We start from the raw sequence: 24,510 nt of genomic DNA on the forward strand, positions 1-24,510 counted from the left end.
GAGACACAGAATCCGAAGCAGGCTCCAGGCTCTGAGCTGGCAGCACAGACAAAATGCGAGATCATGACCTGAACTAAAGTCAGATGTTAAACCGACCGAACCACCCAGGCGCCCCATGAAATCACTCTCTTAAAAAGTTATCTGCACCCCCATGTTCATTGTGGCATTATTCACAATAGCCAAGACATGAGAACAACCTAACTATCCATCAGTGGATCAAAGGCTAAAGAAAATGTATAGATCTTTAGATCTATACAGAGATATATAGATCTATATATCAAATCTGTATAGATACAGATATCTATAAAAAAGGCAGGAAATCCTGCCATTTGCTACAACATGGATGGACCTGGAAGGCATTATACTAAGTAAAATAAGTTGGACAGAGAAATACAAATATTGTATGATACTAAGATGTGGAACCCAAGAAAGCAGAGCTCATAGAAACCCAGGGTGTAGATTGATGGGTGCCAGGGGCTGGGGGGTGGGGACAAGAAGGAGATGTTAATCAAAGGCTACAAACTTCCAGCCATAAGATGGGTAGATTCCATGAATCTAGTGCACAGCATGGTGACTATTGTATACTTGTAAGTTGCTACAAGAGTAGATCCTAAATGTTCTCGCCACTACAACAAAAAGTAGTAACTGGGGTGACGGGTGTGTTAACTAACCTTATCGTGGTCATCGCTTCACGATATATAGGTGGATCACATCATCACCCTGCATACCTTAAACGGACGCAGTGTTATATGTCAGTTGGATCTCAACAAAGCTGGAAGGGAAAAACAAATCATCTGAGGTTTTATAAACAACCAGCACCCAGGTGTCGGTCCCAGAAGGTCTGAGTTCGTAGCCTGGGGTGAGGTCTGGGCTCCTGGTTTATGAGCTCCCCAGACAACGCTGATGACCAACCAAGGCCTGAGTGACTGCGCCGTCACCTGCACAGCCCGTCTAGGACCTGTGTTTCTCCATCTGCCCTCCCACCTTCTGTTCTCCTGAGGGTCAGGGAGCTCCGAGCTGTGGCCGGGGTTCTCACCGGGGACTGATTTCTGTCATTGGAGGCTGACAGTCGGTCACACTGAGCCATCAGCCAGTGAGACACCTCCTTTTGCAAACGACCAAGCAGTAGCATCCCCGTCCACGTCGCCCTCCACGGGACTAATTACCGGGCAGATAACAGTCTGAAAAGCCAGCCCTGCAGACCGCAGTTCGTGGTCCCCAACCAGGAGCTGGGCCAGCAGCAAAGGGGACAGAGGCAGGGCCAGCCCTCACTGACCACCCACCTCTCCGCCTTCTCTCATGTCTGTAAGCAGGTCTGGAGGGGGGGCCCTGTAGCCACGTGGATCAGAGGGGAGTCAGGGGGCAAGAGGGAGACGCTGGGTTGGGGAGGGAGTTGTATGGGGCCAGTAGAGACAGCAGAAGCTGTGGATGCCAGTGGAACTCAAGACCAATATTCTGAAGGCCCCACAAGCTATGCGTCTCAGGCTCTAGTGCCCAAGAATCACCCAGGAGGCTTCTTAAAACACAGGCTGGTGGCCCTTCCCCAGAGTTTCTGATTCTGTTGTTCTAGGATGAAGCCCAAGAATTTGCATTTCTTTTGTTTTAAGTTTATTTATTTTGGGGGGGGGGGGAAGGCAGAGAGAAGGAGAAAGAGAGAGAGAGAGAGAGAGAGAGAGAGAGAGAGACTCCCAAGTAGGCTCCGTGGTGTCAGTGAGGGCCTGACACAGGGCTCAAACCCACGAACCATGAGATCATGACCTAAGTCAAAATCAACCAACTGAGCCACCCAGGCACCCCAAGATTTTGCATTTCTAACATGTTTTGAGATGATGCTTATTCTGCTGGTCCAGGGACTACAATTTGAGAGCCGCTGCCTTTGAGGACATATTTCGAAGCAGCCCCTCGACTACAGACTCTTTCGCATGGCGGTTGGTGGAGCGGTCTCAGGAGTCAACCAGACCTGAGTCTGAAGCCCAGGCCTGCCACATCTTCCTGGCTGTGTGACCTGAGGCAAGTCACTTAACCTCTCTGTGTCGATTTCCCTTTGGGCCTACCTGCCAAGTGGAGTCAAGGACAGTAGCTATGCTTAAGGTTGTGGGTAAGAACAAGTACGAAAGTATCTATCAGGTATCTGGAGCCCCGGGACTCCTCTTGGCTCTCATGAACTGAGCTGTGGTGAGGACAAACCTGGAGAAGTGTGTCTGCCTCCTGTGGGCCTGGCTCCTGCCAGGGTTCAAGTGCACTTCACCAAATTATCTCTTTTAATCTTCAAACACTTAAAAGCTGATGCTAATAATACTCCCCACGGCCCACCAATTCACAGATTAGGCTGCTCAGAGAGACCAAGTAATATGTTCAAGGCTACACAGCTAGGAAGCAGCGGGACCTAGATTCAAATCCAGGTTGCAGACTCTATTGCCCTCCCGACATTCTGTCCAAAGTCATTGCACTGATGTGACCTCAGCCTGTGCAGCCTTACTGGATACAAACAAATTGTGCCCAGCAGGATCTTGAAATACTGAGAATGGCTCAGTCTCCAGGAGCATGAGAGTGTCCAGTTATCCGTAATTAATGCTTCTAGAGCTGCGATGCCCAGTATAGTAGCCAAAAGCCACACGTGGCTATTAAGAGTTAAGTGTAAATCCACTAAAACGAAATAAAATTTAACATTCAGTTCTTCAGTTGCACTAACCCCATTTCAGGAGCTCAACAGACACACACAGCTGGAGGCTACCATATTGGAGGGTGCGGGTCTAGAACATTCCCATCTCCCCATAAAGTTCTGTTGGACAGCATTGCTCTAGAGCTTTGATCTGATTGTTCTCTGTACTGTCCTCTATTTTTAAAATTTTTTTTCCAAATAAAGAGAAAAAAAGAGGGCCTTGGTCCATTATCAGGAAGAAGGCAATGCTGATTGAATGAAGCGAACATAAATGCTCCTGAACACGTGGCAGGATGCTCGGATCAATCAATGGTAGAAAAATACAAATTTCACCGTACTGGGAGACCATAGTTTGCCTATCTGACTGAGAATAAGCCTGAACACTAGTAGCGCCCCCTGTAGGTGGGGCCGTGGGAAGACAGGCTGCGTCAGCTACACCAGCAGAAGTCTACATTGACTGTTATCCCTCCTAAGCGGGGCAAGTTGGCAGGCCTGCCTCAGAGGGCGGCCGGGGAGGCAGCTGGCTCTTCCCTTGCCATTTCCCCATCGGAGCCTGACGGGAGGCTTCTGGAGACCATCCACCCGCCGTGTCCCATAAGCTTCTGCACGGCGGGTGCATGACACTGACAGAGGGACCCCATCAACCTCCCCGGGGCCCCGGGTCAGAGGGGTGGGACGGGACTGACCCTGGAGTCCCAGACACATGCTCAGGAGCTCTAGGGCCCTCGCAGATTTCAGGACGCAGCTCAACAAAACACGCTCAACAAAGAACTGCTGGATGAACGACGAACGAATGGGTGTGGGTCGTGGAGCCAGACCATACGGGTTTGTGCCGTGCCTGCCGGCTGTGCCACCTCGCACCGGCACCTAACCTCTCTGGGCCTCACGTGACTCCCGGGAGGCAGAAAAAGATCGTGCAGGCAGAGTCAGAGCATTAGGGAGCGCTCAAGAAAGGGGGGCTGCTACAGTGAGGGTGAGAAGTCTACCTGCCCCCGGAAGACTGATTTCCACCTGCCGGGCCTCCGGCATCAGTCTGGTCTCACTGCCCATGCCGGGTCAGCGTTGTGTCTGCAGAGAGAACTCTGAGCGTCTGGGAGTGTGGCCTGGTGCCGATCCGGCTCCGCTTGCCGGAGGTCCCCTTCCCAGCGCTCCCGGGATCCTGCCTGGCGTATCTGCAGAGTGCAGTCTGTATTCCCCAGCTCCTGCCCTTCTTGCCTCTGGAGAGCCTCACAATAGGAGGCCCCAAGAGTAGGGAGGTGGAGGGTAGCACGGGGAGACCCTCTGCAAAGAGCACCCTGACTCCCAGCCAGAGCCCTCCCTCGGTGCCAGGTGGACAAGAATCCTCTTGGCAGGATGCGTCCTGAATCAGTGCTCCACAGACAAGCTCCACGTGTCCTTGAATGTCAGAACCACAGCCGCCAGCGCTCCTGGCCCCTGGTGATGGGTCCACTGGCCTAGGACTCAGGGGCCCGAGAGTCCACACGAGACCCGCCCTATTTCCCCCAGGGCCCGGCCTCATACCGAGAAGCCAGTGGAGCCCCTCGAATGACACCCCTCCTCACGCCACCCCTGCTCTCCCCACCCCAGACTCAGACATTGTGAAATATAAGGACAAGAATGGAGATCCTACAAGCTCAATCTCCTTCTGCTGGATAATGAATGGAGCCAGGCTTGGTTGCCAGAGTAACCATTCAAAACCCATTTATTTGAGGAAATCAAGAATCCTGTTTATGCCCATTAATCTATATTAATAAAGCCCTCGACTGCAGAGGGCTCTGGGGAACTCCAATCTGGAGTGCCCCCCGATCCCATCGTCTCCCCAGCTAGCTGGATTGTCCAACCACCCTAACTGGGCCGTCAGGCAACAGGCTTCCAGGGGCCGAGCGGCCAGCGGAATATGCTATGTGCTCGCTGAGCTACAACCGGGCTCACAGGGTTTCCAGGAGAGGAGGGAGCCCCCGCCAAGCCCCTCAAGGGCTTTGCTCGGGGAGAAAAGCATCACGAACTCCAGAAAACAGGACCCACAGACCCAGCTTGCTGGGCCCCCGTTTGGAGTGTTCAGCTCCTTCTGTTGCCAAGGGCTCTGTTAAGAGAAACTACAGCAGGGGGACAGGGCTACGGTGTGTCCCTGTCAGCACCCCCACCCCAGGTCCTGGCACCAGAATGGGTGCTCAGAGTATGGTGACAGGTGAACGAAAAGGTCAACTAAATTTGGGGTTCTAATTTTAGCCCTGGATGAGAAAAGTGGAAAGGTGACTAAGAATTAACTGTCAGACCACATAGAAATTCACACCTTAGACCGGATGGAGTGTGTGTCCCCTTCCCCTCTGTGGTGGGCCCCACGTGCATCCAAGGCCCCTGGAGTTTGAGGCCGAAATGCGTGTGTCTGGGCCCTGGTCCAGGCCTATAGAATTAGAATCCTAGTGGGGTGGAGGTTAGGGGAGTAACAAGCCTCCCGGCTGCTAGCCCCGCACGCCGAAGCTCAGGACCCCCCTCTTCTTGCCAGTGACAAGACCGACGGGCAGCAGGTTGGCCAAGGACCCTTTGCCAGGTAATGTTGGGAGAAGGCCTGCAACCCATGCCACCACTGCTGAGATGGTTGGGGGGAGGGAGGGAGACGGGTGGTGCCAGACCTCAATGTGTCGTGGGGGGCAAGTAGATGTAAGGCTTTGGGCTTTTGCAGCAAGATGGATCCCAGCTGCACATGAGGGGACCCGGGATCTGGCAGCTCTTCTAGCCAGTGAAGTAGAAGCAAGCCAGGCAGCCAGACCCAGCCCAGTGGGGTCTTTGGGGTGATGCACAGTGACTGGTCTGGGGTCCACTGCCACACAGTGACAGGCGGGCAGCAGAGAGGACAGTGTAGGGAATAGTTCCTGTGGGGCTCTGATTTGGGTCTGGCCATCTCGGCTCTGCCACCTGGGTACCTCTCTGAGCCTCAGCTCCTCGTCTGGAAACCAGGAATAGGGAGAGTTCCCACTTCCTGGGGTAGCTGTTGGCAGACTTGAGCTGTTGGCGCAGGTTGCTCAGTTGTATCTGCCTTTCAGGACCTTTCTGGTTCCCTGCTGCCCACTCTCACCCCTCCCTGTTTCTGAGCAGACCAGGGGGAGGAGGGCGAAACAGGAGCTCCCAGACCTAAGGTTCCCAGCCCCATCAGGCTCCAGGCTGCCTGCCCACAGTGCAGTTAAGGGCAAACTCACCCTATCTCATCAATCACATCTTTCACTGCCCATCAGGGCCAATTCGACTGAAATTAGACTCCCATGTTGACCATGAAGAGTTAATAGCATTTCAGCTGCAGAGTGAGCCAGCCCGAGCAGCATTTTGTGGGTAAACGATCGGTTCCTATTAAGTGTCCTGAAATGCTGAGGTGGCTCAGAGCCCCATTCCCGATCCGGGGTCTTCACTGTGGCCCAGGACCAGAAGCACAGCCTTTGGGGACAGACCCAAGTTGGACCAGAGCTCTAGCCCGTGGTAGCTGAGGGACTACAGATCGGTTACTGAATTTCTCTGAAGCCCGCTTACCCCTCTGTAAAATGGAGCTGAAAATGTTATTAGTTCCCTCATAGAACTGTTTTGGGGATTAAATGCCATTGTGTATACAAAGTGCTTAGCTCACAGCCTGACAACAGGTACACTCAGTGATTGAAAGCTACTGTTTTTACCCAAGGACTTCCATTCTGGGACCGCAGTCTAGGTATAAATCTAATAAGATGTGTAGATGTGTTGGATTACCATGGAGACCACCTAATCCAATCCGTGAGGGCCGCTCAGTGGCTGTTTATTGAGTTAAAAGAAACAGGCATCTAATTTTAGCCCAAAGAAAAGTTAAAAGGCAATTTGAATGGTGGGCTTTGACTAGACAGTATGATGGTTCTGCTGTCATTCTCTGGCATGTGATAATGGTGTTCTTTAAAGGAAAGAAGTCATTCACACTCACTGTGATCAGAGCCGCTCTCGTTTTCCAGGGACCTTCACTAGCCCCACCTCCAGTACAAGCCCCCCTGAGACGGTGGGGGAAATGCAGGCCACAGCCACACAGCTCTAAGTGGCAGTGCTGGGATCTGCCTGCTTCCAAAGAACCGAGCTGCCAACTAGCACCCTGTACCCAAAGTCAGGGAGAAAACCCCATGACGGCTAACACAGCACCGGCTCTCACACATCAGTCTCACCAGGTGGCAGGGTACACACCCGAGGCTCCACGCAGCCCTGCAACATCACCCCCACCCCCAAGTAGGTGTCCCCCCAGGAGCCACCGTGCCAGGCACAGGTGCATGGATGGAGCGTTGTTGGAGAGGCGATGGCCCTGGGTGGGAGAGGGGGAGACCTGGATTTATCGCCAGCTGGCTCCCTGGGACCACAGTGTAGCAAAAGTCCCTCTGGACTCAGACAGCCCTGCTTGGGCCCCAGGACTGAACCTCACGTGGAAAATGGGGTGGCTAACAACGGTGCCTGCCTCACAGGGCTGAGTGAGGACACATGACACAAGAGTGACAATGCCCGGCACAGTGCTTGGAACAAAGAAGCCTCACTCCGTGGCGCTGTTCTTCCTAAATGACCTCATTTAGAGACAGAAACTGAGGCCTGCAGTTCTCATAGCGCTCTTTCCAGATATCACAGGGTGGGTAATGAGGGGGCCGCCCTCGCCCCTGCCCACCCCCAACTGTTAGATTCCACTGTGTCCCCAAAAGGTGCCCAAGGGTCACCCCCTCCCTCCAGGCTGACCTGGCTCCCACTGTCCCAGAAGGTCACCAGTTCCCTCGATGCCCCAGAGACCCAGTGCTGAGGATCAGGGCACCGGGCTGCAGGGTCCTCCCCGCCAGCTCCCACGGTGGCAGAAATACACTTACTGCTGCCTGAAGATTGGAAATGCATTTTTCACTCTGTCAGGCACTGGGGCAAACGCGATTTACAAATAGCAGGAGGAGAGAGGAGCTGGAAGTGTTTTGCAGTTTGTTAAGCCGTGGTGACCAGGGCGTTGAGAGACGTCCCAGCAGCCATGCAGGGGCATCGCTCACGTGACCAGAGGCTTGGCTGCGCCTGACGGAGGGCTGGGGTGAGCGGACACCTTGATTTCTCCGCAGGGAGCGCTCAAGGACGGGGGCTCCCAGGGACCGCACACCTGGTTACTCCATTCTGGATCCACTGTGACATCTCCCTTTTCTTTCCAGAGGGAAAATGCAGAGGAGGAAGAAATCATCGTCTCCATATTTTAAATATATTAATTTTTCTGCCCCGCCCATTGTCTCAGAAGAGCTCCAAAGTGGATAACAAAGTCCCTGCTATGGAGAAGGGATCCCGCCCAAGAGATCTTCTGGGGGTCTTGGCCAGGGCACTTGGGCTGCAACACCAGTCACTGGCCATGACCCTCTAAGGCAGCGGTAAGGCCGTGGTGGACAAAGGGACGGTGGTCACCAGTGGTGAACAGTGCGGAGAGCCAGGCTTTGGAGCCCCCGCACCTGGCAGGGCCAGGGATCTCAGTGACAGGAACCCCACCCAGTCCCTGGTGTGTCCATTCTGGGGAAGGGCTGACTCCTGCCCTTTTCAGACTTCAGATTGCCCCATATGCCATCCCAGCTCCCCCAGCAGTGCCCCCGAGACTGTAGTGAAGAGGAGGAGTAATTCCCCAAACAAAACTATATGAAGAAGAGAAAAGGACGGTCAGAAGACCCAAACAACGATGTTCACCACCATGGGCCAGTTTTTTTGTTTTATAGATGAGGAGACTGGAGGTCAGAGTGGTTCAGTGACTTTCCGGGTGAATTAATGGTGGAGCCAAAATTCCCAGTCTGATCCAGATTCTAAGCTGAGCTCTCCCTGCAACAGGGCTCAGTCTCCTCTGAGTATGTTTGACCGAGGCTTAGATCCCTCTCCCTCCAACCAGCAAGCAATAAGTAGCCACTTGATTGTGATTTCTGGTTGGGCTGGCAGGGCAGTCATTTTAACTTGGGGTGTCTTTGGCTCTGTTGAGAGCGGACTCTTGACAGACCTGTTGGGCACCTCTTCTTCTATGTGTCCTGAAAGTCTGGTCTTCCCTGAGGCTGGGGCTCAGATGGGCTCAGATGGGGCTCTGTTTACAGGCCGAGCAGCCACCCGGAGCTTAGCAGGCACTGCCCAGCAGCGAATGCTGCTGACACTAGACAGCCCGCGGGCTGAGGGCTGAGCATCAATGACAGGAGGCTGAGTTCATGCCCCGTGGACACTGTCCTCTGCCATCCAGACACCTGGGGCCACCCCAAGGAAGCAAAGTGAGCACTTCCTGGGCACCGGCCCTTGCCAGGCTGTGTTGGTTACATCTTGTAGCCCTTACATCCACCCGATAGTGTGCAATCATTAAGGACTGGCTACTAGGTCACCAGCGGGTGACCTTGGACACTTCCCATCCGTGGGCTCCGGCTTTGACACTGGAAAATGAGCGTCACTGAGATAGTGGACAGAGTGCCTTGCACAGTGCCAGGCACACAGCCAACACTCGGCGACAGAACAGTGGGAGAGTAACCACGGTGGCGGTTGTTATTCTCACTGAAGGATGAGAAGCAGCTGAACCATGGGAAAGTGAAAGCCTGGCCACTCTGGCTTCATAGCAGGAGAAACTGAGGCTCAGAGAGCTGAAGTACCTGCACAGGGACACACAGCTCATACACCAGGAGCTAGCTGACCCAAAGCATCTCTGAGTCTGAAGCGTATGTTCTTTCAACTGCACCACGCTGCCTCTCAGAGGTTCTGGTCTACATCCCAGCTCTGCCACTTGCTCCCCTGGCCTGAGTCTCAAGGCCACTCCCCCACCCTGCCGTGTCTCCAGGCCCCGATGGGTCACACTTCACACTGCCTCCTTGGATTAGCTTGATTCAGCAGGATTTTCAATCAGCTTGAGAGTCCCAGGTCTTGGGAACTGGTGGGTACCCACTAGACCCAGACTATCCTTGGAAAGCCTGAGAGCAGAGGGTACAAGCAACCCAGGAGGGAGGGGCCCCCCGAGTGCCTGGGGAAGACCTCCCACTTGCAGGAGACCCAAGTGCCACGGACTTCAACTGCCCCTCTTTCGAAGCTGCCTCTGATGGGTTGATGGGTTACGATGTCATTTCACCTAAAGCTAGGCTGGTAATACCAATGTCCATCCGATTCTCCAATCCCTGATTGGAAAGCCAAAAATGTACTGTCAACACCAGCAAGAGGACAGTAGGAATAAAACACAGCTTGTTGGGGTGCCTGGGTGGCTCAGTCGGTTGAGCGTCCGACTTCGGATCAGGTCATGATCTCGCGGTCCGTGAGTTTGAGTCCCGCGTCGGGCTCTGTGCTGACTGCTCAGAGCCTGGAGCCTGTTTCGGATTCTGTGTCTCCCTCTCTCTCTGACCCTCCCCTGTTCATGCTCTCTGTCTCAAAAATAAATAAACGTTAAAAAAAATTAAAAAAAACCACACAGCTTGTTGAGCTCAGACTCTCAGATTTGAAGATAAACACTTATGTCATCTCAACACGGATTTTTTTTATGACCGAGCTTGGCGATCAGCCACGAGACCCAACAGCCACGTGCACATTGGAATTATCGTGGCTCCCTGTACGGCTTCTGAAAGAGGAATTAGAAGCTCAGATTCCTTGAGGACTGTTATTTCACACCACCTTATAACCGTGAGAAACCCATGGAATTTTTCAAAAACTCTTTTGGGAAACAGTTTTAGATTTATGGAAGAGTTGCAAAGATCGTACAGAGGGTTTCTATAAATTCTTCCCCCGTTATCCCTGAGTGTTAAAACCTTAGGTTTGGTACGTTTATCAAAACTAGGGAATCATCACTGATCCAGCGCTATTAACTAAGCCACGAAGTTTATTCCAATTTCTCCAGCTTTTCCACAAATATCTTTTCTCAATCCCAGGATCCCACGCTGCACTTAAGTCTCCCTGTCTCCACAGTCACCTTAATCCGAGGCAGATTTTGGTCTTTCCTCATTTTTCACAACCTCGACACCTCTGACGAGGGAGCGGTCAGGTGTCCCGTAGAAAGTCCCTCACTTTGGATGTGTCGGACGTTTTCTTGTGTGTAGACTGAGGTTATGGATTTTAGAGGAAATACCACAGAGGTGAAGTATCCTCCTCGGTACATCCTATCGGGGGGTACAGGATACCTAAAGGGGTACAGGATAGCAGATGACACATGAACAAATAGCTGGGGGAGAAGAACGTACTCAAGCAGTATTCCAAGAGGTGTTTTCAGGCATAGGGACACGACAGTCCATAAAAGAGCCCATGTGGCTGAAAAACACTACCTGAAATCTCTCGCTTCCCAAGAGCGCCATTGGACTTCATGCCAACAGATAGTGCTGCCTGAGAGGACAGGCCTTTCCTGTGGCTCCTCCCACCTCCGGATGCCCCTGGAAAATGCAGGAAACAGTGCAAGTGGGACTCAAGTACCCCATCCAGCGAAGGCCTCACCCTATTATCACCAGAGGAGAGCCACAGACTGGCCTTGAGCACTGGCCCTAGGGGACTCGTGTGTGTGTGTGTGTGTGTAGTTCCTGGCTTCACTGGTAGCTTTTGAGGCTGCTTCATGAGGAAAATCTCTCCCAGGGGATACTCAGGGCATTTTTCTCCCCAGAGCACACCTCATGGTTTCCTCCTGCTCTGCCTCTCTCTCCCCACTAGCCCTTCTCAACCAGGGTTTCTGAGAGAATTAATCCCTTATGCCCTAAAGGCACCCAGTATATGGAACTTCTCTCTGTGCATCTAGAAGCCATGTGCCAACCTTGGGAAAAGTGAAAAAAACAAAAACAAAACTGTTCAAACCATTTTCTCTAGGGCTTCTGTCATGGAACCTCAGTGGAGAAGGTTCTCTCCTGAGGTTATTATAGACATGGTTGAACAGCTTCGGCTAGGGAGGTATGATCAGTGGGTCTTAAGAATTACACTGGGACAGAGCTTACCTCCACCGGAGGCTGTCAGGATCATCAGGTGGTAGAGACAAAAGCATCCTGGCAGATGAAGGATCAAATCTGCCGCTGCTATGTAACTTTGGACGAGTTTTTAAATCTCTGACATCTTGACTATCTCATAATTGTTATCTATTGCTCTGTAACAAATTAGTCCAAAATGTAGTGGCTCAAGACACCATGTATATATTACCTCATAGTTTCCTTGGAGCAGGAATCTGGGCACAGCTTGGCTAAGTTCTTTGGCTCACCATCTCTCACAAGACTATGATCAAGGTGTTGGCCAGGGCAGAAATCCTCGTTGTGTTCAAGTGGGGCAAGATCCACTTCTAAGTTTGCTCAGCAGCTGTTGGTAGAATTCAGTGCCTCATGGGCTGGTACTGAAGGTCTCAGTTCCTTGCTGGCTGTTGGCCCCATGCTACACTCAGTTCCTTGCCAGGTGGGCCTTTACATTCAAGTAAGCAAGTAAGAAGAGCCAGAGTATACACCAGTAAGGCGGATGTCAGTCTTCTGTAATCTAATTACAGAAGAGACACCCATCACTTTTGCTGTATTCATGAGAAGAGTCATTAGGTCCAGCTCACTCTCAAGGGTGAATGAATACCAGGAGGCGGGGATCACTGAGGACCAGGCTAGAAGCTGCCTACGCTTCAGTAGAGTAGCACTAATTGCCTTGCTCAAATGCTCTTAAAATTTGCATACAGCACCTGCCACACAGGCAGATGGCCAGTAAACAGCAGCCACTACCATAAAGTAGGTGTTTAGTTCACATCTATTTCCTTTCCCTCTCTTAGGCTATTTGAGCCATCTTTTTTCATTGACAGAGGATGTGTTTACCAAGCACTAGCTCAACAACATGGTTTTATTTTTGTTATAGGTGAAACTAGTCATACCCAAGAGAGAAATTTTCCCAGCCAGGGACTTGGGTTTTCTTGGGCCTGTGTTCAGGTAGCTCAAGCTCTTCCCAGCTTTGGGTTCTTTACAGTTCCCTGGCTATTCCAGTCAGGGGTGTGCCTATATCCTTGTTGCTTATGGATTCTAGACCTGGACTACCATGACTTTCAAACAAGAGTACATCAGTTCATTCTGAATGAGAATTGGTAAGAGTTGGTTTTTGTGTACGTGTGTGGAAAACAAAGTTGATGTAGAATCAGAGGGGTTGTTTTTGGCATCTCCCTGAGGCTCCTGAGTAGCAGTAGTCATCCCCCCGTGCGGTAGATCCAAGCAAACCGATAGTTGCCAACAGCCATTTTCTCTTCCGTCTTCCTAACAGAGACATGGCTCAGTTCTAGCACATCCTCCTCTTGAGGTCAGTGGGAAGGTGAGCCCAACCGAAGCCCCAAGAGGTGAGACTTATTTAAGTCTGCCACAGTGGTCCCAATCTCTTTCCCGGTTATTAGTTTGGGCATGTTTATGTATCCCAACTTCCCTAGTGAAAAGTGAGAGGAACCATGCAGGTGGGCTCATGAGCAAGTTTCTTTGCTCTTAAAAAAAAAACAAAAAAAAAAAAAAAAAAAAAAGCTGGGAAACAAGGTCTTCTTCTCAAGTGGTTGGCCTCATGTCTGGCAACCGTGCGAGCCAAGACCCTGCGGGAAGCAATTCCAGAACAAAGCTCACATATGGAGGCTGGCAGAGCAGAAAGCCGGAAGGAACCTGGGTCCTTGATGACATCCATGAGCTGCCACATTTATTGATCCTGGAACTGCCCAATCTTGCAATTTCTGTGAGGTAATTCACCTTCCTTAATATTTAAGCTAGTGGCCTCTGAAGTAAACAAGATGATCCACAGAGGTGCAGGAAGAAATCAGGAGCCAATTATGTTTTTAAAAGTAAAGAAGAGGGGCGCCTGGGTGGCTCAGTCACTTGAGCGTCCAACTTCGGCTCAGGTCATGATCTCGCAGTTCGTGGGTTCAAGCCTCGAGTTGGGCTCTGTGCTGACAGCTTGGAGCCTGGAACCTGCTTCCGATTCTGTGTCTCCCTCTCTCTCTGCCCCTCCCCTGCTTGTGCTCTGTCTCCTCTCTCAAAAATAAAGAAACATTTAAAAAAAAAAAAAAAAGAGTAAAGAAGCTTTACCCAAACTTCATTAACACAGTGCCTATGTAAGTGGCTAGGTAGCACGCAGAAAACGTGAGGTACGTGCTTCAAGAAGCAGTTTGAGCTCCACAAAGTGCAGCCATTGACAATGGCGCCATCTTGCAGAATACTTATTTTGTATGTCCCCACAGAGCAAGTGGTCTCATGGATGTTATCTGACATAAGGGCACCCTTGCAATGCTCTATTACGGACCAGTGCCTGTCTGTAATATGGAATGGGAAGGTATTAAAAAAAACAACAACCACTTTATCTGATCCTTCAAGGTAAAGATGACATTCTAATATTAAGAAAGTAGCTATTTTTTCCAAAAGAATTCATGTTAAAAGCACTTTCAAAATGGTCAGACATACTTCAACTTTACCAAAATGTGTTACCAAAAACTGTCACCTATAAACTCTCATAAGTGCACACTGAAAGCTTGGGATATGAAATCCAAACAGGAGTTTCAGTAGGTTTTGAGCCCGTTTTTTTTTTTTTTTTTTTTTTTTTTTAATATATACCAACAATAAAAATGCCACACTTGCAACTGAGCAAGAACAAGTTACTGACAGTAAGATGGAAATTTATTATAAAGATTTCAACAAACACTTTTTAAGACTAGTAGATGGAATTGAAAATGAGCATTGTTTTTCAGTAAGCAGTCATTTGGATACTCAGATCTTAATCAAGTGGCTTTTTTAGCTACAATAGCCATTAAATCCCAGCATTCAAATAAACTTACCTTAAAACCAGAAATTATTTTTTATCACAAAATGTTAAAATTAGAAGTTTGAAAAATGAAGCATTTTTTAATCATATAGCTCTAAAAGAAAAAAAATTTTTTAGAAAGAGCAAAAGGTATTTTTTTACAATACACACAAAAGATATTTTAAAACATTTTCACTTTTTCTATTTCTTTTTTTTTTTTCTTGCCTATGTGTCTTAGTATAGTACATAAACATTAATTTAAAAATATACAGGTCTATATACACATGCTGGGGGTGGTGTTCTACGTGCACACAGGTGACTGGTTTGGAAAGCAATGTTTCATGCTACTGCTTACATCCTTAGAAGAAACTTCTCCAATCCTCCCAAATACTAACTATATTGTCTTTAGGTTTTTGTAACTTACCCTTTTAAAATTTTTAGTCCAAATGGAATTTCTTTTGGTGAATGGTATGATGGGAATAAATTTAATTTTCTCTACTTAAACCAGCACCTTTTACTGAATAATCCATCATGGTCAGAATTATTTCAAGAAGCCACCTTTAGAGTACTCTAAATTCTTAAAAGCATTGGAGTCTATTTTTTAAACTCTTTTCCATTGACTTTGTCTATTTTTATATGAGTGTAAAAATTTAATTGCACTTAAAAACAATTTTTTTGGTAGAGCAAGTTCCCTTTTTTCTCCCCTTTCAATGAAGATCCTATTATCATCTGTTTATACTTCCATGTGAATTTTTAATTTGTATTAAAAATAAATACTCTTTGGCATTTGGATTGGCTTTGCACTGAATATACATGTTAACTCAAGAACTGATCTATTTACAACGGTCAAAACGCCCCTCTATCAACCTCTATCAAGGGTTTATCAGCCTGTGTTCCTCTCTGCTTTCCTTCCACCCCACCCCCAAGAAACTATGATCTTAAATGTTAATCTTTGTTTTCTTTAGTTTTACTACTCATGAATCCCTACCCTAAACAATGTACTAAGTTTTTCCAGTTTCTGAACTTTATAGCCAAATTATTCATCTTTCAATGGTCTGCACTTCCTCTTTTGTTTACAAAATCCTGCCCTTCCCCAAAGTCGTAAAAATATCCTTTTCTTTTTTTAAGTTTATTTATTTTTGAGAGAGAAAAAGAGAGACCAAGCTGGGGAGGGGCAAAAGACAGGGAGAGAGAGAATCCAAAACAGGCTCTGCAATGTCAACGCAGATCCCAACGTGGGGCTCGAACTCACAAACTGGGAGATCATGACTGAGCCGAAACCAAGAGTTGGATGTTTAACTGAATGAGCCACCCAGGTGCCCCATAAAAATATCCTTCTGTATTTATTGTCTTCTAAAAGTTTCATAGTTTTAACTTTCTTAAGTGAATCTTGAATGTGCCTGGGATTGCTTTTTGCAGCTGGTGCAAGGTAGAGGGGGGCCCAACTCACTTTTTTCCTTTGTGAAAAGTTATTCAAGCACTGTTTATTAAATAATCCACTCTCCGCTCCGCCCCCCGCCCCCCCAACTGGTCTGCACTGACCTTTTAAAAATTAAGTTCCCGTACTAAGTGGGTCAGTTTCTGAGCTCTTCAACCTTGTCTGTTCCTCCACTTGTAATCTCTGTACCAATCCCACATTGTTTTAATGACTACATTTTACATAAGTTTTTTGTTGTTGTTTCTTCAGATGTCTGAGTAAATGGCTTCTGGTTTTGTTTTTCATTTTAGAGTAAGCTTTTAAATCTGGTAGTGCTAGTTCCCTTCACACTTCATCGTTTTTTAGTAATGTTTTGAATATCCTTGGCCCTTTGCTCTTGCATTCACATTATGGGATCAGCTTGTCAAGTACCACAGTGAAAACCATTGGGATTTTTTGTTGGGATTGCATTAATTTACTAATCAATTTGAACAAAGAGCTGCGACCTAGATGATCTTCTTATCCATATCTCCCATTTATTTAGGTCAATCAAGGTGTTGGGGTTTTTTTCCATCATCGTTTTCTCATTAAAAGGCTTATATAGCTCTTAAGATTTATTCTTCTATACTTTATACTGTTTTGTTCCTACTGTAAATTTTCTTAATTACAATTAAAATCTTAAGACGTTATAGCTTGTTGCTTGACGCATGGAAATGTAATTGACATTCACATGTTGATTTTGTTCCAGTGAACTTGATAAACTCTTAAGTCTTCTCATCTGCCTTGCAGACTCTTTGGATTTTCACAGTCTGATCATATGTTAATCTGTTAACAGAGGAGTTACACTGATTGATCTTCTAATATTAACCAACTTGCTTCCTCAGGTAAATCCACTGTGGTCATCATTTGTTATACTCTAAATACAATGTTAGATTTTAATTTGCAAAAAATGCTTATTGTCTTATTGGAAGGTGCAAGGTGATTTTAGATATCTCCATCAGGTCTAATTTATTAGCTGTGCTATTTAAATCTTCTATGCCCTTCATCATTATGCTTTTTGTCTTCTTCATGATCTATTAACTCATGAGGGAGGTATGTTTAAAACACCTATTATACTGGTAGATTAATGTATTTCTCTTTGTAGTTATGGCCATTTTTAAAAATACATATTTTGAGGTATATTATTAGTCACTTAGGGGCGTAATTGAGTTTAAAACTGTTATATCCTTCTGGCCAATTAAGCCCATTGCACTATGCAGAGACTCTCCATCGTGAGTAATTTGGGGAGGGAAATGGGCTTAATATGGGGACACTGAAGTTCAGAAAAATAACCTTACCCAAGAACACACAACTCCATTAAGCTGAGACAAACATTTGCTCTCAGATTACGTGTAGGATAGTCCTTCTACCAAAACACGTTCTTTGAAATGCAAAATGTTCTGGAATTCTAGATTATTAAAGACACATGCCAATAGAGGAAATAAACACACACAAGCACACTTAAAGAACTGACTCTAGTAGAAAAATTTTATACTCCGTAAAAAACAAAATCTGCTGTAAGAGAGTGGAGAGGATTTAAACAACTCCCTACCTGGCTGGGGAAAGAAAAAGAAAAAGCTGAAGAAGGCAACTGTCAGGTGACTTAAATGCAGAGAAAAAGAAAAGACAGTCACAGAACCCCGCTGGGTATGGTAATCTAAGAGTGGGTGTTACTACAACACAGCTTGGGTTTTAAACAAGAGGAGGACGGAAGTTGAAAACCGGCATTCTGAGCACACTGTTAGGAAGAACATTTGTATAGAGAAAGTGAGAGGAACTAAAACTGGCAAGAGGGAGCACAACACCCTAGGGGATAATACTAATATCACAGCAAGAAAACACAGGGGGGTTATTTTTTTAAAGCATGGTGTCATCAGTGCAAACAACCACAAGTCAAAAGTTCTGATTAAAGGTCTACAATGTGCCAGTGTTTAAAGAAGAAAACGACACATATATGTACATAGGTATAGATACTACATACGTATGCAGACTATGTACTAAATGTATATAAATACACACACCCCGTTTCTTTTATCACTGGTACAGAGGTCAAGATGGACACTCACCATGCCACTGATTATCCACGACAGAACAGACATGTGCTGAGTGTGCTTATCGTTTAAGAGGGAATTGTGAATACACCATAAGCAAAATCCTATGTTCTGTGCCATAACAAAGTTCCAATGAACCAAGTATCAACATAACAAGCCAAGGACATCTGTACAAGATTTATTTCATTAACCACAATGTTTTAGAGTGACGGTTATACACCCTAATACAGAAGGAGTGATTCCAAATCCATCCAGAGTTAAAGGTCAGAGCCAAAGTCAGTGGCTTTAATCCCCAATCGAAAAGAGTTTCATTCACAATTTTGTTGTTCTTAGATTAACAGAAGAACTGATGTACAGAACACCCTGTTCTAAGCTCCACCATGCTTTCCGACAAAGAAGCACCACCAGGGATTAGACTTCATTGCTTCCTCCTTGCTCTGGCTGTGCAGGTGGCTGGCAAGAGCCTCTTGTCTGTCTTTGACTCCCATTTATTCACAAACATTCCTGTGTCCAGCCACAGTTCCCCACAACGTCACATCTGAATTAATTTCTCCTGAATTGCATGGCTGTAATATTGACAAACAGGGCTAATGAGAGCAATTAAATTGCCATCTGTTTAACAAAACATACCCTTCTAAGAGAATATCCACAGTCCTATTGCATTTAGTACATCGTCACCACATTGAAATGACATGTTAAAATCAATACAAACATTTTTTTTTCAAACCACAAAATTTACCCCAGAGCCACTCTATAAATTTCCTAGAATTATAAACCATTAACATTTTTCTAAACAATGCAATCCAACCAGAAATGAAGATAAATTTCCCACCAGCAGGGGTACAGTATGTACTGAGGTCAAGAATGTACCTCTGATGAGGATTCTAATTCTCCCACAGCCACACCACCACCGTCAGCAGAATCAGTGTATGGACTTGTGCCACTCGGCTCTGGAAAGAAGTTCAAAATAGGGTCCTGGCCAGGGGAGGAGGGAAAGCGTCAGTGACTTAGTTAATCACCAGTGGGGACAAAACAGGAATCACTACTCTTGAAAAAGAACAGGGGTCCTTTCATGGATTCTGGTGGCCAGAAACTGGGGCAAATTGCAACAAGGTAATGAAAGTAACAAGAAAGCCATTTCTCCAAGAACTCCTATAACTTCTATCTTAACTTCTGATAAACGTGAACTTCTTCTTAGGCAAGCTTATTGAAAACTGCAATCACAACTGAAAAGGTCCTATAAACCTATGCTAGTCAAGGGATTCACATTCTGATCTTAAATTTTAAAGTCCTTAAGAGGCCTAGACCTGGGGTAAAGTAAACATAATACTCTGAAGCGCAATGAGACACCATAAAAAAAATCAACTCAAAACATCCAAACTGACTGGATACCTAATGCAGCTTTTTAATTTTTTTTTTTACTATCTCAGATTAGTGTATATTCATAAAACAAGGTTCAGTTATTTTAACAATAGCTGCTTATTAAACAACTGAATTTTAGCTCAAGGGCAATGCCTCTGTAATTACCATGGAAAATATTAACTGCCCTAAAACAGAGAAAACACAGACGAAAATATAACTAGTCTCGATAAGAAAAGAAGATAAAATCTGGAAGGGCCACTCTGGAGATTAAACAGGCTTATTTAAATACTATGATGCAAGTGCCCCTGCTCACTTTATAACTGCAGAAACCGATCGTGTTTGCTAGATCACCATTACCTTTGCTAGAACGGGTGCACAGACCACCACTCTGAAGTTCTCCTTTTGTGCTGAAAAACTTTCAAATCCCTTGTTCGGTCAGTACAGAATATTGCGAGGCGATGCATGTGCAAACTCTTCCTGAGGAATTCTTCACGTGTGCAAATCTGCAACCTGACAGAAAGCGTGGCATTTATAGCGAGGGAAGCGGCAGCTTTACGGGGCCGGCGCACTAGGGACGCACACGCAGCACGAACGGCCACGGGCACCTGTTCCCCTGCGATCTCGCTCACAGGTCAGTGTTCACCCCACGCCTCAAAGAAAGGGAGAGAGGAACTGCCTCAAATTTGTAAAAGGGACAGGAAAAAAAAAGTGACTTTCCCACAAACCTGACCAACGCACAACTCCTGCCTCCGGGTTTGTGTTTCTTCTAACTCTACCTACGAACTGTTCAGAGTCGCTATACCAGGCTTTGCTTTCCGCTCCACAGAAAACAAGTAGATCCTGTCGGGTTAGGGTTAAGCTGTGACAACGGGGAACAGGAGATGACACTGTTACTGAAGCAGGAGGCCAACTCTGAAAGTACCGTCTCTCAATTACAATTACCAATGACTTGGACACGGCATTATTTCGAGGTGACTGAACTGCTTTCTTTTGGAGAGCCTGGTTTCAGGCTGCACATGCTTGGCGGTCAGGCTTGCCGAAGCAACTACGTGCCGATTAACCAGACAATCCGTGGACAGTGTTCTGCCCTCAATGATTTGGGCCCCACAAAAGCCAGGATTCAACTGGGGTGGAGAAACTAGATACTGTACGGGCAAAGAAGAACACAAGTAAACGTGAGAAGAAAACACTCTCTGGTAAACGGTGCTTTGTCAATACAAAACGGAGGGCAACTCTGATCTCCCCTCGTGTTGCAGACTAAGAATTCTGTTAAGAAACCCAATTAAAGAAGCAAGGTCAATTTCTACTCAAAAACGAAGAAATAGGTTTTCCATACTGCAATGTACCTCAAGGGGCCAACAGGTAACAACCACGTCACATGCACTAGGAGAACGTGTATCTTCTTTCTACAGGGCCTTCCACTCACGGCCTCGCAGTACCACGCCCTGGCCCATAGCTAGCTGCAGACGCTGTGCAAATATTTAGAGAAGCTGAATTTTGCAAACTTTGTCCACTTTTTGTTAACACATATATAATAAGAAAAAGAAGACAACATAAAATGTTTCTCCATTAACTTAATAATGCAAAAGCATCCAAAGATTTTAACACCAATTCACATCATAATACAATGCTTTTGTAGAGAAGTTCCCCTGTTAGCCAAAGAAACACTCTCCCAGAAAAAGCATTTGGGTACATTATGAGGATAATGAAGAATTCATCCACATTTAAAGAAGCATCCCAATTTTATTCCTTTCAGAAATATTCCTGAAACCACTCAGGGGAGACTTTAGTTGCAGGTGTTATTTATAAGCCTGCGGCAAGCGTTCCATTGAGAAAGTAAAATTTGGACTTCAAGACAGAGTGGAGTTCTTCCCTGATACCAGAATGCTACTGGGGTAGCGAATCAAACTGTATAGGGCACAGTGAGAACCTGTATATATGCTTCCAGTAATTCAGTGTGTATCAATACAACCCAAGATGCTCACAGGGTTAAATGAGTCCAATTCAAAGTCCTCCACGAAATCCAGCTCTGGTTGAGAAGTACTTAAAAAATAAATCTGCCAACTTGTACGCTGACTTCTCGGAATAGTAGTTTTACAAATAGAGGACTTCTACTAGAGCACTTACTTGCTCCTACTGTCACACTTCTAACTCTCCCACCCAGCCTGCTCCCCCAAAAAGGACAGAGTGAACTGGCAGAGGCCACTCTATGAAAAACCCGACAATCAGAAGCGTGGCAGTATCCCTGATCCATCTGGTTTTGCCCCAAGTTCTCCGAAGAGCTAAATATTAGTGTCACGTGGCCAAATACAGTCAAGCATATGCTCGATTTAGATTCAAGCAAAATTGAGGAGAAAGATATTTTCACCTGCCACATCTATTTTTCTTTGCCTTCCCAAAACGGCTAGAATAAGCTTTAGAGTCTTTTATAAGAAACTAAATAGCACTGTGGGTGTAGAAAAAAAAAAGAGCTGTGTCACAGCTGGAACAAAGCTTCAAAACAGCAGTGTTACTTCTCCTCTGTTATACTCGAATATAATGCTACAAAAGATGCAGACTGCAGACATTTTTTTTGAAGTACCTGTCTCACCCATTTACAATGAAATGGATCAGGAATGCCACACCACTGATTCTATCTGGATTCAATAACCATATCTGCTCCCCGGAGTATCCTAGTAACTAGCTGTCACCCTCTGGTAAGTCTCCACTGTCCTGAAAAAGGGAGTTTTGGTGCTAGAGGACAGCCCATCCTACGCTAGCATCATGCCAACGCTACAGCAGCGGGTGAGATCATGGAAGTGATGGAGGGAATGGATATGTTCTGTAAGAGTTGGTCCCCGACATCAGCATGAATATGCCACAGGTGAGGCAGGGGGGAATCTGACCAATGAGCAACGTGTTTCTACCTTCCCGCTTACTTACTAGTATCCTGCTAAAGCCACACCTGCCACCTCAGTGGGTCAGTCTGTGACACCACAAGCTTTTTCAGAAAGCATCCGGGAGTCGAACAACTGGTCACGGAGTTGCAAAGTGCACAAAGCTCAAGGCACAGAGTAGAAAACAGTTGTGAACTGGTGAGGGGAGATGTTATAGCAGAAGCAGAGTTATTAGCATTTTCCTTGAACACGACTTTCTAACGCTAAACAAAGACCAACTCTTTTAAACGGGGTTTGTTTTAGTTATGGGTAAAAAACACTGCATTGTAATGATCTGCTCGATTTCAAAGCAAAAGAGATCTCGATGTGTAAAAGCCAATGTGCTGAAGTGCCACATCCACAAATGAACAAAACAAGTGCTTTAAAAAAAAAAAAAAGTTCTTCTGCTCTTATACTTTTGGAGGAAGCTGCTGACGGTCGCTGCTGGATTTCCCTTAGCGATGGTCGCTTTTTCAAGACGCCTGTTCCTCACGGAATCTGTAGATAAACTCATTAAAAGATTGTCCCATTTCAAAATCATCCCCAAGTCTAGCAGCAACTGACTGTTTTTTGTTTTTGTTAGTTATTTGTTTTTTAAAATTACAAACCAAAGTAAGAAGTCCAACATCCTCTTCCGAGAACAACTTTGTGACAGAGCTCCTGAGTGTCTGCAGGACCCCCGCTGTGCTCCCAATACAGTCTCTGCAGCTCCAGTGTGTCCTCTTTTCGGGAAGGAAAGTACATTCAACACATTCACTATCTGTACCCTCTGGAACTTGCACACGCTGATGAGCTGTCTGGAAAAACAAAAAACATTGCGACAGGAAAAGGTATGAACAGCAGACGGCATTTGATAATGGTAAGAATCTGTTTATTTAATACATAGTTCTCACCCCTCTCCCGATCCCCCAAAAGGAGATTTAAAAAAAAAAAAAAGTGAGCCAAGTGAAAGGAGGCTACATCATCAGAAAGGAGACTGGATCACTATCACACTCTAGCAGAGACTAAAGAATCCAAGAGGCTCTTGACAGCTGCTTGAGAACCACCGCCCCCACTGGACTTCGGAGCCGTCCCAGCTGGCAAAACAGCGTGAACTTGATCACACGGACAGCCTCGTGAGACCACCATCAAGAGCACTGTGGACACGATCACACTCACCGTACGGTCACCACCAGCAGCTGCCTTACGTAATAGAACCATCAGAAATGGTAAGGAACATCATTACTTACTATAAGCCAACTCATCCCCAGCTCTTTTCCGGGACTGGTCACCTCTGGGGATAAGAAAAGAAGAGGGAATCAACCAGATTACACAGACATCTTCATACATCCAAATGGGAGAAGTGAAATGACATAACTGGTAATACAAGGAAAGCAAGTATTTCAATTCTAACAACCTATCTTAAAATAGGCATTAAACTTCAACAGCAGTACAGTCATTTATAACCTGAATATTCTTAGCTAAAAGGTGTTGTCTTTTAAATATAAAACGCTATTAAATAAAGGAAGGATTATCTAGAAAAATGGCTTACACTGGGTTCTAGAAATAGGTTCAGACTAAAAATGTGTTTGAAGATAAACCTGGGTTCTGCTACAAACATCCACAGCGACCGCCATATACTAAGGCACATTTCAAATATGAAATAGAAGATAATTCAAAGTCTTCCCCCCAAAAAAGCCTTATTATAAAACCAAAAACTGCTTAAGGCTTTAGAAAAATCTCAGAATCTTAATGTACATGAATACCCTTCCTACAAGTGGAAGAACATGAGCCTTCATAAATATTAACCAGTTCCATCTTAAGACACCTAGAGAAGATTCTAGTTCCACTTTACAGATAAGAGATTCTGATTAGGTCCTAATGCTACCCATAAATCCTACCTTTGTCTCTCCAGTTTCTCAGACTATAACCCAGACAAATAACTATAATGAGTAAATACAACCAATTTGCTAGCTTTTCCTTGCTCGGTCACTTAGCAGCATATACCTTGTCCCATCTTTTCCTTCCTTAAACACTTTTGGCTCCACCCAGCATGGTCCTTGGCCGCTTTTTCTTCCCCATGTATATATTCTCCGCAGGCCAGGATGGTGATCATACATACCAGTGCAAAGACTTGAAATACTATCCATATACCAATGACTCCCAGGTTTCTGTCTCCAGCTCTGATTCCTTCCCTATGCTGCAGATAGGAGGTCCAGCTGTCTCCCCTCATCTAACTGGGTGAGTCAGGACTACTGGCAGTTCAGGATGGCCAGAATGCAGTCTGACTCCACGCCACCCCCACTCCTTCTTCAGTCTTCCTCAATAAATGGCACCACCATCCGCCCAATTACTCAGATCAAAACCCTGGCTCATTCTTGA

At 46.4% G+C, this 24,510-nt stretch overlaps 1 protein-coding gene and 1 long non-coding RNA gene across 2 annotated transcripts in view; both read right to left on the reverse strand.

The window, feature by feature from the left end:
- Positions 1 to 10,125: 10,125 nt before the first annotated feature.
- Positions 10,126 to 13,071, reverse strand: LOC128779041 (uncharacterized). The gene is made up of 3 exons (XR_008424963.1): positions 11,777 to 13,071; positions 10,924 to 11,028; positions 10,126 to 10,782 (listed from the first exon to the last, which is right to left on the reverse strand). It is a non-coding gene; the product is annotated as an uncharacterized LOC128779041 (long non-coding RNA).
- A 4,963-nt stretch (positions 13,072 to 18,034) lies between these two features.
- The window catches only part of CACUL1 (CDK2 associated cullin domain 1), a 74,054-nt gene continuing 67,578 nt past the window's right edge, over positions 18,035 to 24,510 (reverse strand). Inside the window, exons 8-9 of the mRNA XM_019459586.2 lie at positions 23,379 to 23,422; positions 18,035 to 22,946 (exon numbers count right to left, since the gene is read on the reverse strand). Coding sequence (XP_019315131.1) covers positions 22,906 to 22,946; positions 23,379 to 23,422 — 85 coding nt within the window. The 3' untranslated portion in view covers positions 18,035 to 22,905. The remainder of the gene's footprint in view (positions 22,947 to 23,378; positions 23,423 to 24,510) is intronic.

This window comes from Panthera pardus, unplaced genomic scaffold (assembly GCF_024362965.1).
Source record: "Panthera pardus isolate Hobbes unplaced genomic scaffold, ASM2436296v1 HiC_scaffold_22, whole genome shotgun sequence".
Taxonomy (NCBI): domain Eukaryota; kingdom Metazoa; phylum Chordata; class Mammalia; order Carnivora; family Felidae; genus Panthera; species Panthera pardus.